Source organism: Crocuta crocuta, unplaced genomic scaffold (genome assembly GCF_008692635.1).
Source record: "Crocuta crocuta isolate KB4526 unplaced genomic scaffold, BGI_CrCroc_1.0 scaffold251, whole genome shotgun sequence".
NCBI lineage: Eukaryota > Metazoa > Chordata > Mammalia > Carnivora > Hyaenidae > Crocuta > Crocuta crocuta.
The window spans coordinates 392,945-407,956 of record NW_027527809.1 but is presented as its reverse complement, the minus strand read 5'-3'; the positions used below and the strand labels follow the sequence as shown (position 1 = coordinate 407,956).

Here is a 15,012-nt window from a genome sequence, read left to right as displayed (position 1 = left end):
CATGACCTGAGCCAAAATCAGACACTTAACTGACTGAGCCACCCAGGCACCCCACTAATTGAGCTTATTGGTAATTCCTCATACCCTTCATGCATTCTGTCTTTCAGCTGTGGGACTCCCCCAAATCTAGCCACGCATCCCTGCTTCCTCCTTGTTCAGGGTACCATTATCTCTTTACATGTTTTTATTTTTATTTCTGAGAATGAGAGAGAGAGAGAGAGAGAGAGAGAGAAAGAGAGAATCCTAAGCAGGCTCTGTGCCTTCAGTGCAGAGCCTGATGTGTGGCTCAATCCCATGACCCTGATATCGTGACCTGAGCTGAAATCAAGAGGCAGACACTCACTGACTGAGACAGCCAGGCACTATTGCAGAAATTGCTTTCTTTTTGCTTTTTTCCTAGTGTCCACTCTAGTTGTCCATGCTAGTCACTTCTCCATATGGCACATTATCCTTTTAAAAGATGTAGGTTTTTCGGGTGTGGAGTTTGGTGAGTTCCTTATAGATTTTGGATATTAACCCTTTATCTGAGAGACTCTTGAATACTGAGAAACAAACAGGACTGATGGGTGTGGGGGGGAGGGGGGAGATGGGCATGGAGGAGGGCACTTCTGGGGATGAGCACTGGGTGTTATATGGAAACCAACTTGACAATAAACTATTTGTAAAAAAAAAAAAAAATGTAGGTGAGGTCTCGTCCCTACCTTCTTCTTACTCTTACTCCACTTAAAGTAAAAGAAAAAGTCCTCATCATGGTCCAAATTTGGTTCTCTTCTGCTTCTCCATTTTCATTACCTTTGCTCTTGAAATATCTGTGTTTAAACAGGTTAATCCATACACTTTCTTGTAGTGACTTCATACTTTATTGGAGAGCTAGACAAACATAATTACAATCCACTGTGGTAAGTACCACAAGAGAGATGTTCTAGAGTGTTGCTGACATTCCAAGGAAAGACTCCAAACAGACCAGAGGCTGGCCTGGCAAGGTTTCTTGGACTAGGTGATATCTGAATTAATTTATGATGAATGGAGAGAAGATTGCAAGGTGAAAAAGGTAGGGAAAGGAATAGCAAGCAGTGCAGAGAACACAGTTATTCCATACATATGGATTTTTAAAAATAGTCCCTTACCATAGTCTTTAATCACACTGGATTTAATTAATTACTTGATGGATTACTGGATGGTTTAGGCCAAGGGCACCCAGGTTTGTTAGTTCTGTTGCTACATGGTTCCTTTTGTTTGGCCTCCAGGTTTTGAGATCTGGCAGAACACTTAAGTACAAAATGTGGCTGGATTCAGCATCAAAGCTAGTGTGTGATATGTGAAATGATGCTTATGAATGTTTGTAAGGGAGGGAGAGGGGTAAGTAGATAAGGCAGTGGAAGAGACTTGCTCACGATGTCCTTTTCCCTTTATGTGCCATCAGTGTGCAATACAGGACTAGTGTAGGACATCTTATTTGGATCTGCAAAGCCTTACATGTGTTCTTTCCATACATCCTCTGAGCTAGAATGTTTCGTTAGTAGCAGTTCTTAGTATCATATTTCCTATTTTTAGAAAGATTTCAAATTGCTGTTGCTTTGGATAATTATTGTTATACTGACTTTTGACATTGGTCTGTAGCATAACCCCCTTTTTAATCTCTTATTTTGTTGGTAAGAATATTTTTTTGCCAAACTCTAAGATCTCACCTTAACAACTATGAAGGCTCCATGGTGCTTTAGTGGCATTTCCCACTCATATCTGTGGGGCTTTAGAGGAGGAGTTGAAAGACAGAAATTTAGGTGAGAATTACTATATAGTAATAATGCAATGTAAAATGTACTAATATTCTTTTGTTTCACTCCTTAGGAAATATTTGCTTAAGCACGTCTATAACAGAGGAAATACAGACTAAGGATGACCGTGCCTGTGGTATAATTCTACCTTCAAATCCCAGTGAAGCTGATGATTCCATATCTGGTGGCTATGTGGCATCTAAGGAATCAGAGCCACCCAAGCTTCCATGGCCAAAGTCACCTGAGTCATGCTTCTCAGTGGCAGAGAGTAACAGTGTGTTGACAGAGGGAGAAGAGAGTGATATAGAAAGTCGCAGGAGTGGCCTTGAACCTGGGGAGGTCCCAGTGGTTCCCAGTGGAGAGAGAAATGGCCTCGATGTCCTCGGTGTATGTAGCAATATCTTTTTTTTTTCTATATTTATTGTGTGGTGGAGTAGTTCCTGAAAACAGCATGATGTGCATTGAAATCTTGCTTTAGGGTAGAAATAACATTTCACATTTACAGATCTTAATCATATTTCCTTTGAAGACTGGAAGGTGAGCCTTTTGTGAGCTTAGGCTCACAGGATGATAACTCAGAAGCATGGACCGTTTGGCTATATACTGTAGCTTGATTTTCTTTCTCTTCAACTTTTTCTAAAATTGAACTTTTTGAGATAATTATACATTCATATGCAATTATCAGAAATAATACAGAAAGAACTTGTGTCCCCAGTTTTCCTTCTTGGAAAACTATAGTAGGATATCACAAATACTGACATTGATCACAGAATGGTTCCATTACCTGTAATATTAACCACACTGGAGATGATTCACCTGCAGGGCTCTGACCTTCTCTTGCCACCTCTGGGTCTCAGGCTTCCTACAGCCTCTGGTTTAACTCACCTGGTCATGCTTTCCCTTGACTCCTCTTGGGCTCTAATTCTAGGACCAGGCTGATGTTTCTGGTCCCACTCACTGCCAAAAGCAGGCCTTTTGCCTCTTGGAAAACTCAAGACCCCTCTTGATTATGAGCAACCCCATCCTACTCTTTGCCTCTGGCCTCCCTGTTTTTCATATGTTCTTGTGTGTCTGATTTATATGCTTTCGGTATAAACTGTTGCTTTAACCAGAAAATTGTAAGTGAACCAGGCAGGCTCTGATTGTGTGTAGTTTCTGTCAGAATTCAGTACCCTGTTTTGACCTGTACACCTTGATGAGGGAATTCAAGGACACAAGTAAGGAAAGCCTCAATTTTTGGAGCTGACAAATTGAGCTGGCCACCAAACAGACCCACATCTTGATTGCTCTTGGTCATTTCAAATCACCATGGGTCTTTTCACATCTTTGAGTAACATGGAAGATTAGATAAGGAAATTATCTTGGAAAACTCTGTTCATAGTAGTTTTAGAATATCAAATAAAATAACAGATAATTTGCTAATATGACCCAAAACTTTTTTTATTCATTTTATTCATGATTGTATATCCTACTGAATTATTAAATATTTATCAAAAACATAAGACAGTAGAAAAATATGGTCTAATTTATTTGAAACAGTTGCTAAGGGAAATTTGAAAATAGTGTTCACACAATAATAAAACTTACAATTTAATTTCACTTGGGGATTAAGTGCAGCTGAGCAGATACTGGGATTCTTTGTGAAATGGTGAATGAGTCAAATGCCTGTTTAAATTACATTTACTCACATTCTTTAAACTGGAATAAACTGAAATCACCTTTTCTGTTTCCTTATTTTCAGTGGAAGTGATTCTACCCTCAGTGCCTTTAACCCTCATCCTTATCATTTCACTGAACAAAGACTGCCTGCCTGGAAAGCAAGCACTGCTTTTGAGTCCTGGGTGACTTGGTTTGCCCCTTTTCAGCATCAGCTGTGTCATGTTCCTTTTTCACACTGTGGTGTCAGGCAGGCCTTCTAAGCAATATGGACCCATTTCATTCTTGTATGGTTTTCACTGATGCTTCTTAATATGAGGTGTAATGTGTGCGTGCTTGCAGCAGTCAGCTTTAGTCAGTCTTCCCAAGAAATACTGAGTTATTTTTTGAACAATGTCTATCCATCCCTCTCTATGTCCATCTATAACTGGGTTCCATGCTCTTCCTGGAATACACTGAGTATGTCCTCATATTCATGCTGTTTCTGCTGCCCCGAATACTCCTCTGAGGCCAGAGAGTTCCCTCAGTTTGCTCACTACTCTACTCAGATGTCTCCTTGTCAGAAAGGCCTTCTCTGATACCCTATATAAAATAACTACCTCCCATCTCTTTCCATTCCTTTGTTCTGCCCTTTTTTCCCTTTACTGCATATTTCTTAATAGTACCAGATAAATACATACTTTTTACTTGTTTATTGTTTGTGCCTTCCTCCTCTGTAATGCACATTTCTTAAAAGCTGGGATGTGGTGTAATTTTTCCTGCTGTAGCTCAGTTCTTAGAACAATGTGGCACATAGTGAAGACTTGATAAATATTTTTTATTAATTTTTAGCTAGTATAAACCACAGATAAATCTATCCTGTATTACTTCAACATCTTTTCTTTACTCCCACCTTTAATTAGAATATTGCCCCACATTTTCTCTTAATTCTATTTTGGTGTCAGATACCAATGTAGTTTCTCCACTTACAGCCACTGCTTCGTCAGCTTACAGAACATTTCTGAGACTCTTTTTGTTTTCCCCCGAGTCAACTGTTGATGCAAAACCTTTTTAAAATTTCAAACTCTTTCTCTGAACATCTCCCTACTTCCCATCTGTCCGTCCATCCATCCATTTTCCTTCCTTCCTTCTTTCCTTTTGGATTGCATGGGCAAGAAAGCTTGTAAGTAGGTTCTATCTGGAAGATGTCAGGGTGCATATGGCTTTTGCATATACCTTTGGTGGGAAAGTATAGTTCAGAGAGACCAGGACAAAAAATTTTATATAAAATTTAAGTGGTTTTAAGATGACAGTAATGTGCTATCTTATTTGATCCTCAGAGAATTGGTGATTCATTTCTGAATGGAAGGAAGTATACAGGCTCACTTTGGCATTATTGCTTTCTGAGTGAGGATAGAAAGCAAAATAACCTGCCATATATTCACATGTGGCTAGCATAGGGGTGACCAAATGCCACAGTTCTGTATTGTTACAAACATGTAATCCTAAATTTTGATTAAAAAAACTGAAAAGTTGCTAAGTGCTGAGTTAATTGCAAGCTTGATAAACTTTTCCTGTCTTTTAATAAACACCCAGATAGTGTTTTAATGTGCAGTGGAAGGATAGGTAATTGACCTTTTGGTAAAATAACTAATAGAATGGGTTTTTATTTCTTTTGACTTAAAGAATTGAGGTTTTTAAAATAAAGGACGAATTCTTCAGGAGGTAAATAAAGAATTCTTTATAATTAAATGATCATGAATTATTGTGAACCATAGTTTTTCATTCAAAACAAGTCTTTAACTGTGGATATTTCTCTCTATTTTTGCTCTGTGACCAGAGAATAGAGGGAGAAACCAAAACTGCTAAAAGTTGGCGCCTTCCGCTTAGTAAGCCTCCAGCAAGGTCCCCATTGACTCTGGTGAAGCAGCAGGCAACAAGTGATGAAGGTGAGTGTGTGATGTTTTGCAGTGTTTATTCTGTGGATACTGTATGGTATTAAGCAGCTGTTCTGTCTGTTGCTATAAACTTGTCTAAAAAATTGCTTGGTAGAAAATTTGATCAAGTTGCAAATACATATCATAAAGAGATCATAAGTAATAAACAATTTATAGGCAAATGGAATTTGGATTTTAAGGGTAAATACTTGCTTCACATAGTCTAGCCATGTTCCTAGCCAAGTTTTCCTATTTTATACGATGGGATAAAATTGGTCTTTTCTGACATTTGCCTTCGAATATCGTAGAGGAGATTGGGACTCATTTCCCTAAAGGTGTCAAATTATGGAGTTACCTTGCAGTTGGGTTTTTACATTGTTTTTATTTTTAACTTGAGTCCTTTAAAAGTATTAATACCATCTTGAATAATAAACTATGTGCAATACCTCCATATCCAGTTATGCCTGGTGTGTGGTGAAACATCCTTTCTCCTTAATAGATTTTACTGACATGGCTTGATGTGAAACAATTTCTATTCCTGGATGTAATATTTATTTATTTGTTTTACCTGGTTACTCTTTTTACCTCTTTCTCTTTTTCTAAAAATGCCTTTTTATTGCCTTCAGTTAAAAGTCAGATAGATCACTGACTAGTTATTTCTTACTTGCAAGTGTCTCATAGCATCAAGGTCGGGGGGGCGGAGCTTATTTTTTCCATTTCTAAAAAGATCAGTTTAAACAGGTTTTCTATAAAAAGCCCATCTCCAAGGTATTATCCTTACTGGAACAAATTATTGAGGTCATGTGCCAGTGAAGATGCTGTCAACATAGTAATGTGAGCCTTAGTTTCAGGCTTCTTGTTTAGTTTAAATGCAGTCATTAGAGTAGACATCTATAGCAGGTTTTCTTTCTTTTTTTTTTTTTTGCTCACTATTTTCTTTTATACCCCATGTTTAGTTAGAAAAAAAAGATCATCAGTATAGGGATCAGATCATGATTGTAGCATTTTCTATAACACCAGTCAAAGGTGAAATTCTGTCTCTAGTAATAGAAGTAATGAAACATAGTTGCATTTATTTCCATATGTCATCATGTTTGTTTCTTCTTTCTCCTACTTTACCATACCCAGCACAAATCATTTCCCCTTAGTGTCAAGATAATGGAAAATTCTGTATAAGGTAATTACTCCTTTGTACAATACTTGTGAATTTTAATTATCCTTCCCCATCATTACCTATGCTTAGTATGCCTCTTCTTGGAAGAGGATCAGCTATACTAATACATAAGGAAAACTGCTTTCTCCCATGTCCTTATTTTCCCAGGTAGTTTATTTTTATGTGGGCCATCATAAATTGGCCTAGAGTTTCTCCATGGAGAGCAGCTCTGATTTAAATCAGGATGTCTTACAAAATTTATAAGCAAATTGATTTAACAAAGTTGTCTCAAGGGTTTAAGGTTAAAATGTCTTGCTGAAACATTGGTGATTGTAGCTTTTGCAGTAGCATACTCTATTTTAATATGTTAAAGACATATTGAAAGGATCCTCTGAGGATTTTTGAGAATTAAAAAGAAAAAAAAATTGGAGAATTTTAGTGATGAATAAATACTTTTACAAGTTTCCAAACTAACAATGGGGAATATTCTGTGTCTTGCAGTAAATTATATTTGACCTTTGAATATCATGTTTGAATTGCATGGGTCCACTTATGAGTGAATTTTTTCAGTAACTACAGTACAGTACTATAAATGTATTTTCTCCTCCCTGTATTTTTTTTAATAAAGTTTTCTTTTCTTTAGTGTACTTTATTGTAAGAATGCAGTATGGAATACATACAATATACAAAATATGTGTTGATTGTTTATCGGTAAAGCAACAGTAAGCTATTAGTAGTTAAGTTTTTGGGGAGTCCAAAGTTATATGTGGATTTTCAACTGCATGGGGATTTGACCCCCCCTAAGTTGTTGAAGGGTCAACTGTTTATATATCATGGGGCCCTTGAATGTTATCTCTGCCTTTTGCCTCTGTGTCTGGTACTGTTGGAAGTGAGAGAACATCATCATCATTAGAAAATGATGAACAGTGGGATTAGTGCTCTTTGGGAGCACGCAAATCCAAATTGAGTTTCTTTTGGGAATTTCATACCCTAGCTACTAGGCTCCTTTGGCATTCCGTATACACAAGTAGGTGTGTATGTTAGTCAGGAGTATAACTAGGTTAGAGCACCTGAGAAATTGTGTCTTTAAACAGCAGTCAGTATCCTCTGTTGGTAAATGAGCATTTCTCTATTGAATTTGACTCCCTAACAGAAAAGCAGCAAAGGGGAAAAATACTGATTCAGCACCTCTGGGAGTTTATGTGCAGCTAAGAGATAAGAGTCATCTCTAAGTTTGCTCTTCTCAAACGACAGTGAAGTGGCTCTTTGATATTCAAATGACCTCAAACTGTAGAGAATATTCTAGTTAGTGGCAGATTCAGTAATTATAGAATCAGCAAGGATTCCCTGACTCTCAGCCTGTTCTTTCCTGGAAGATTTTCCATGCTTACCAGCAAAACACCAGTTGTTGGTGGTAGAGCAGAGAGAGGATACATAAGAAAAGAATGACATTTAGAATATTGCATCTTTATATAAAATCTAGTATCTAATTCTTCCTTTCCTCCTCCTCCTCCTCCTAGTGGAAAAAAATCTTAGGTGTATACTGAATTTTATTATTTATAATTGAAAAGAAATTACTAACCTGCCTCTGGTTTTCTTTTAATAATTTTTTTTTGAGAGAGAGATCAAGAACACACGTGCACACATGAGTGGGAGAGGGAGAGGGAGGGAGAGAATCTTAGTAGGGCTTGATCTCACAACCATGAGATCATGACCTGAGCTGAAATCAAGAGGCAGACAGTTAACTGACTGAGCCACTCACAGGCCTCTAATTTTCTTTTAGCTGAAATGTTTTCCATTTACATTTTTTCTTAAGTTAGGCAGCTGCACAAAGTGATCCTGAAACATGGATTAATATTCTATTTTTTTCTGTTTATTAATGTAATATATAAATGTTGAATTAAAACATAAACTTGAAAGAGAAGCTCTTGGGTGGGTCATTTTATTTTTGAAGCATTTCTTATGTGTACCTCTTCTCCTCTTGTGATATGTCAATATAATGGCACATCCCTATTCTCCAACTTCAGTGCTTTGTGGTTGAGTGCCTGTAGGGAAGGCAAGTGTGTGTGTAGCATGGGTGAACTAGGTAGGCTCCAAGTACAATACTCTTGCCTGACCTCAGGAGGCACTGAGAGTGAGGAGATGGACCCACTAGAGTTGGCAAGCTCAGAAATATGCCACAGTATTTCTTTTTCCTTGGTTGGTGAAGATGCCATGCTCAAAGGCTCTCACATATTTCCCTTAATATTCTAACTTTGATATGGGATAAGTGACTTTAAGGCCACCATGATTCAGTACAATCTTTGCTCTCCAACTTCATTTCTCTTAGCTACCCTCCATGAAACCTCTTTGTCATCCATTTGGACAACTTTTTTTCCTTCCAAATGTAATCTAACGCTTTTAATTTCCATGTGCTTCCCCTTACTATTGCTTTCCCTGGGATATCCTTTTCTTTCTTAGAATCATTCTCTACTCACCACTTACTCCTTTACCTCTGCTGTCCTATTATACCCATACTTACTTGGCTTTAGAATGCCACTTGTCACCTTATATTATGCTTCATTGTCTGTGTGTCTGTCTACCTGATCTCATTCCTTTCATTTTGTCACCCCTGCCTAGTCGAAGGTTAGTTAATCACTGTGGCTTAAATCACCTCTGGATACAAGAGCAGGAAAGCCTTGGTGATCAGTAACTTTGAAATTGGCCATTAGTCAAGTACCTAAATATTTAATATGCTGTCATATTAAAGGAAAATGTAAATTCCTTTCCAGAAAATATTCTCTGTAAGTATATATATGTGAAAACATGCAGTTTTAGTTAGCTGGAGAAATATATATGTCAGCTAACCCAATTTTGTATTCTGACTGTATTAGAATTTTCTTTACCACTGTGCCAAATCCTAGAATGTGCTCAAAGTTAAAAGGAAACTGACACATTATAGACATGGCCAATGCTTTGGAGACCTGAGGGCTTCCAGAGTAATGATATTCCCATTGGGATAGTTGCTTAGTTAGCACCTCAATTTGTATATGTATTTGTTGCCTTTCTTTCCAGTTTGAAGTCATATCAGAATCAAAAATTTTTAACTCCTCATGCATTTGCTGGTTAGGATTTTTTTTCACATGTAAAATATTCATGTTTTATTGTTAATAGAAAGCAAAACCATGCCATCTGGGAGGAAAAGATATTTTATGTGTTTATATATGTACGTATATAAGTATATATTTATATATACTATGATATATAAGCATTTTGAAAGAGATACTTCTTATTGCTACATTTTAATTTTTTATATCTATTTTCTAGTTCTTTCCTTTTATAGCATGTGTGACTTATGGCAACAGAGAAAGTACTGAACTTTCCTTTTGTTTTTATTATTCTCAGTTTAGCTAACCTACAGTGTAGTCTTGGCTTCAGGAGTAGATTCCCATGAATCATCACTTACATACAGCACTCAGTGCTCATCCCAACAAGTGCCCTTCTCAATGTCCATCACCCATTTTCCCCACCTCCCCAGCCTCCACCCTGCCATCATCCCTCAGTGTGTTCTCTGTATGGTTGCCTCCCTCTCTGTTTTTATCTATTTTTCCTTCCCTTTCCCTATGGTTAGGGTTTTCATCAGCAGACCTTTAATTTTGCTGACCCAGGCTCCAGAACTTCTCCTACACTGATATTCTGAATTTTGTTAAAACCTCTGCTTGACCCCTCATGGTTCATTGTTTGTTCTCTGAAGCTCTCATCTAGCACACATGTATGCATTTCTTTTAAATTTACATTAGTTTCCAATGTAACTTTTCCAACTTCTCGTACTGTTGACTTTCAAGATGTTTACTGCTTTTGTACCTAGTATACACATAAGTCCCTTGATGAATTGATAAGGTTAATGTTTCTAAAGCAAGTATAAACTAAGGGCAGACTTATAAACACACAAGAGATGTTATGCACATGGTAGTGGCTAATTCAGTACTACTTTACACATTGATCCCCACCATTGGAGTGATGCTGCCAGTGGAGTTTTCTGGAGACTCTGAAAATAAAGTTGAAAATTTATAAGAAAATATAAAAGATTGCTGGAGCTCCTGAGTGGCTCAGTCAGTTGGGCATTTGACTCTTCATTTTGGCTCAGATTACGATCCCTGGTTCGTGGGATCAAGCCATACATCAGGCTCTGTGCTGAACATGGAGCCTGCTTAAGATTCTCTCTCCGTCCCTCTGCCCTTCCCCCCTGCTCAGTGTCTCTGTCTCCAAAATGAAACAAAATAAAAGAACATATATACAAGATTGTTAGCAGGTGATTTTAATTTTGCTTTGTATGTTGGTTAATTTTTCATATTCAAACACATTTCTTGTAATTTGGGCAAAAAAGTATTTTAAAGAGACATGGGGTGTCAAGGTGTGATGGATTAGATTGCCAAATAATCTTCCAGTTATAAAAGAACTAGAAATAATTGATAAAGTAAAACATTTATCACATATGACCTTTATAACATATGTGGAGGGACAAAATCATGGAAAGTTTTTCTCCATGTCTACAGTCATGGTCACTTGGCTCCAGTTCTCTGTTAGCTGTGAGACCCTCCATGCTTTGGCAGCTGTGTTTACAATGTAGGAATAGCAGCAGCATCTGCCACATGGAATTATTTTGAGGGTTAAAAGACTACTGTAAAGCACTCAGAATAGTGTTTGGCACAAAACAAATGTTTGTTGTTGTGATATGATTATGAGGAGCAGGTGGAAGGTGATAGCTGAGCTCTCAAGAAATGAGAGAAATCTAGAAAGCATTTAGAGTAATGACGTCTAGATTGGTAGGAGAGAGCAAATACTGTGGCTGTTTGGGGGAAATATGCCAGGACTAGAGTAGAAGCTTAAAAATCAGAGTTAAAACCTCGTAGGATCCCTCAGACACACACAGATGGACTCTCAAAAGCCTGTACCCTTTATTAAGGGTGTCCTAGGGAAAAACCACCAGAACTGACCATGGGCACAGGCAGAGGACAAAAGCGCTTGCCACCTGGGTCTGGGCTTGAGTGGGGAAAGGTTGATAGGATAAGAGAAAGTCACCCTACAGATTCTTAACCATAGGACTACCATGAAACATATACCTCTCATCCCAAGTCATAAATTTAAAGTAAAAGTAGGCTCTGGCTCTTCATATTTCCAGGACAATGAACAGAAGCAATTGTAAAATCTTATGAACCCACTCTGAAGTGGAATCTGGTTTACTAATGGAAAATGAATAGAGTCTGACTCAACTCCTGGCCTCGCTGTCCCTTATCAGCTTTTTTTTTTTTTTAATGTTTTATTTATTTCTAGGAGAGAGAGAGACAGCGTAAGCGGGGGAGGGTCAGAGAGAGAGGGAGTCACAGACTGAAACAGGCTCCAGGCTCTGAGCTGGCAGTCAGCCCAGAGCCCGACGCGGGGCTCGAACCCATGAACCGCGAGATCATGACCTAAGCGAAAGTCGGACGCTTAACCGACTAAGCCACCCAGGCGCCCCCCTTATCAGCTTTTTGATTGAGATTGGCTTCGGTTTCTTCTTGGGTGACACATGAGGATTGGTCACAAATGATCGGGATTTCTAAGTTAGAGGCTCAGGAATGAATTGAGATACCCTGGAATGACAGGTGGTGATATGTTAAACTCATTCCCAGTAGACCAAATTTTTATTTCTAACTCTTCAATTATAATTTTATAATTTCTAGAGTAATTATATAGAAAGGTTGAAAAACACAGTTATCCATCTGTACCATGTTTATCCAAGTGCAGAGGTGATCCCACTTACAAGTTTGAAAATTGACAAGATTCAGATTAAAGCCTGGCTATGGCTCTAATTTTCTCTAATCTGAACTGTCTGGATAACTCTTTATAAATCATCAATTCAGCAAGGATATTGGCCTGTAGTTCTCTTTTTTAGCTGGGTCTCTGTCTGGCATGGGAATCAGAGTGATGCTGGCTTCATAAAACAAGTACGGGAGTTTTCCCTCACTTTCTATTTTTTGGAATAGCTTGAGAAGAATGGGTATTAATTCTGTTTTAAACATCTGGTAGAATTCCCCAGGGAAGCCATCTGGTCCTGGACTTTTGTTTGTTGGCAGATTTTTGACCACTGATTTGATTTCCTCACTAGTTATGGGTCTGTTCAGATTTCCTATCTCTTCCTNACAAAAACTGAGAACTGATGGATGTAGGGGGGAGGGGGGAGGGGCATGGAGGAGGGCACTCGTGGGGATGAGCACTGGGTGTTATGTGGAAACTAATTTGACAACAAACTATTTGTAAAAAAAAAATCATCAATTCAGCAAGTGCAGTACAGTAATGAGCTGCTGTGCATCTCTTTGAAATTAAAGACAGCCTAGACCCTGATCCCTATCTCTGTAATGTCTGTATGCCTTGAGGGTTAGATTAGGAGTGTATTTCAGGCAATGTTACAGCAATTTATTTTTTGGACAGTGTGTATTATCATAATTCATTTAGTAATGGATTAAATATTTAAATATAAAGTTGTAAAAGATGGAAATTGCTGCTTTAATTATAGATTATTCTTGGTGTTTGACCATTAGTTAACCCATTTAACCTAAGTTTTCAATTATTTTAAAGAATAAAATGTATACATTTAAGTAAAATTATGTAAGGAAAATCTCAGGAATACAAGTCTGACAAAATTTGATTACTTTTCCAAATTGTTTTCTCTGTTTCAAACTCCTTTCATTAAAGTGCTCATGTTTATAATTCAGTTGCAAGCTAAATTGGTCCGAAGTACATTTTCCCACAACTAGAACTACCCACTGACTTCACTTATTGGAGATTTTCATTTCCTTCTGGTATTGCCTGATATTTTCTGTGGTATTTTCTGAAATTTAGCCGGTGCCCTTCAGTCATTGTCAGAACTGCTAGTGTATAAGCTGGTTCTTGGGCACTTTGCAATTGTCCTTCAAGCAAAAGGACATTGTTTAGAATTGGCTGTTTCAGTTTACCTTTGGTAGCTAGTTGTTTTGGGGAGAATTATGACCTCCAGTCCCTGGCATGCTGTAACTCCCTCCTTTCTAACAGATTTGGTATCTCTTTGCCAGTCTTCATTTTATTTATTTTAAGGATTAAGTGGAAATTTGACCAAATATAATAGTGATGTCTTTTACTGAATCAAACTTTACAAATATTACTTAAATATTAAATTAGATAACAATTTTATTTTAAATATGGAAAGCACCATTTTGTCTCTTTGTTTTGCCAGGTGGTAATGGATACATGATTCTGTTTATGTTGGGCAATCTGAAACCCTATTCTAGTTACTCCTTGGCTGTCAATGTGCCATGTGCTTTGGAGAACAAAGTCCTGTAATCTCTCTAAGGTTCATCATATGTTTCCTCATCTGTTTGATGAAATGGTTGAATTAGTAGTACTAATGTTTCATTCAAACTCTAAAGTTTCATTCCAACTTGAATTCTATGAAAATATAATAGGAGAGGATACTGTGTAGTCCCTTGCCCCATGTTAGCCTTTCATTGAAAAGCAAAATGGTGAAGTATAGGAATATCCCTCATCCACAGTGTTTCCCCTCTGTAAAAAGTTCTCTGCTCATTTAAAAAAAACAAATGATGTTTTATGACTGTTGCATGTCATGCTCCAAATGTTATTAATTTTTACATAACGATCTCTTCTCTTTGTTCCATCAATTCTTATTAGCTTGAGGTAATATGACACTTTCATAATAAGTATGACTGTATTTTTGTCTGTTTAAGCAATAAAACAGCAACTTCAGCAGATGACTAAGTAGATTGGCTTAGAATGTGTATTGATAGGTCACAGCCAATGTTTTCCTGCATTATGTGGACATAAAACATTAAATGTTGTTGGCACTCAGATTTAATGGATATTTTATCTAGCACTCAGCTATGTAATAATAGTCAGACATTCTCTGTTTAGCTTGATTTCTCTGTCAGTAAATTCCATTGGCAGCTCCAATGGCATTGATTTTTACTGCAATATCAGGAATAAAAATCTAAAACACCTTGCTCTTGTTATGCTCGTGGGTTCATAAGGGTTTTATTGAATTAGAGGGAAAAATCTTAGTTTTTAACTTATATGGTTGCTTTCTGCACATTTTAGAAAAGTCTTGAAACTTTTCTAACCAATGGTTGGCACGAGGTTTTACGATTGGGCATCTGGGTGTGTTAAAAATGCTGGGATTGTAAAATGATAATCAAGACTTTGATTATTTTGAACTCATGTGGATATTGTTACTCTTAAAGTCTGGTAGAAACATCTAAGAGACACCTTTTGATACTACAATTGTGTGGTTTATTCCATTCTTTAGAAAAATAAATTATTGTATTAGGTTGAAATGTGTGATACTGCTAATACTGTATTTGATTTTTTCAACTACAGAAACTGCTATTTTATACAACTTAATGCGTTACTTTAGATTTCTTTGTTCTTGTACACAACCCACTTTCCCTGGGGACAAAGGTGTTTTAACCCTATAGACCATTGAATTATTCCATATGCTGTACCA

The 15,012-nt window shown here is 37.3% G+C and overlaps 1 protein-coding gene across 6 annotated transcripts in view; it reads left to right on the top strand.

Moving 5' to 3' along the window:
- KDM4C (lysine demethylase 4C) overlaps positions 1-15,012 on the top strand; it is a 426,956-nt gene that overhangs the window by 235,188 nt on the left and 176,756 nt on the right. For all 6 annotated transcript variants that reach the window (XM_077774817.1, XM_077774795.1, XM_077774812.1 and 3 more), the window contains 2 exons: positions 1,849-2,162; positions 5,251-5,359. In XM_077774817.1, coding sequence (XP_077630943.1) covers positions 1,849-2,162; positions 5,251-5,359 — 423 coding nt within the window. The remainder of the gene's footprint in view (positions 1-1,848; positions 2,163-5,250; positions 5,360-15,012) is intronic.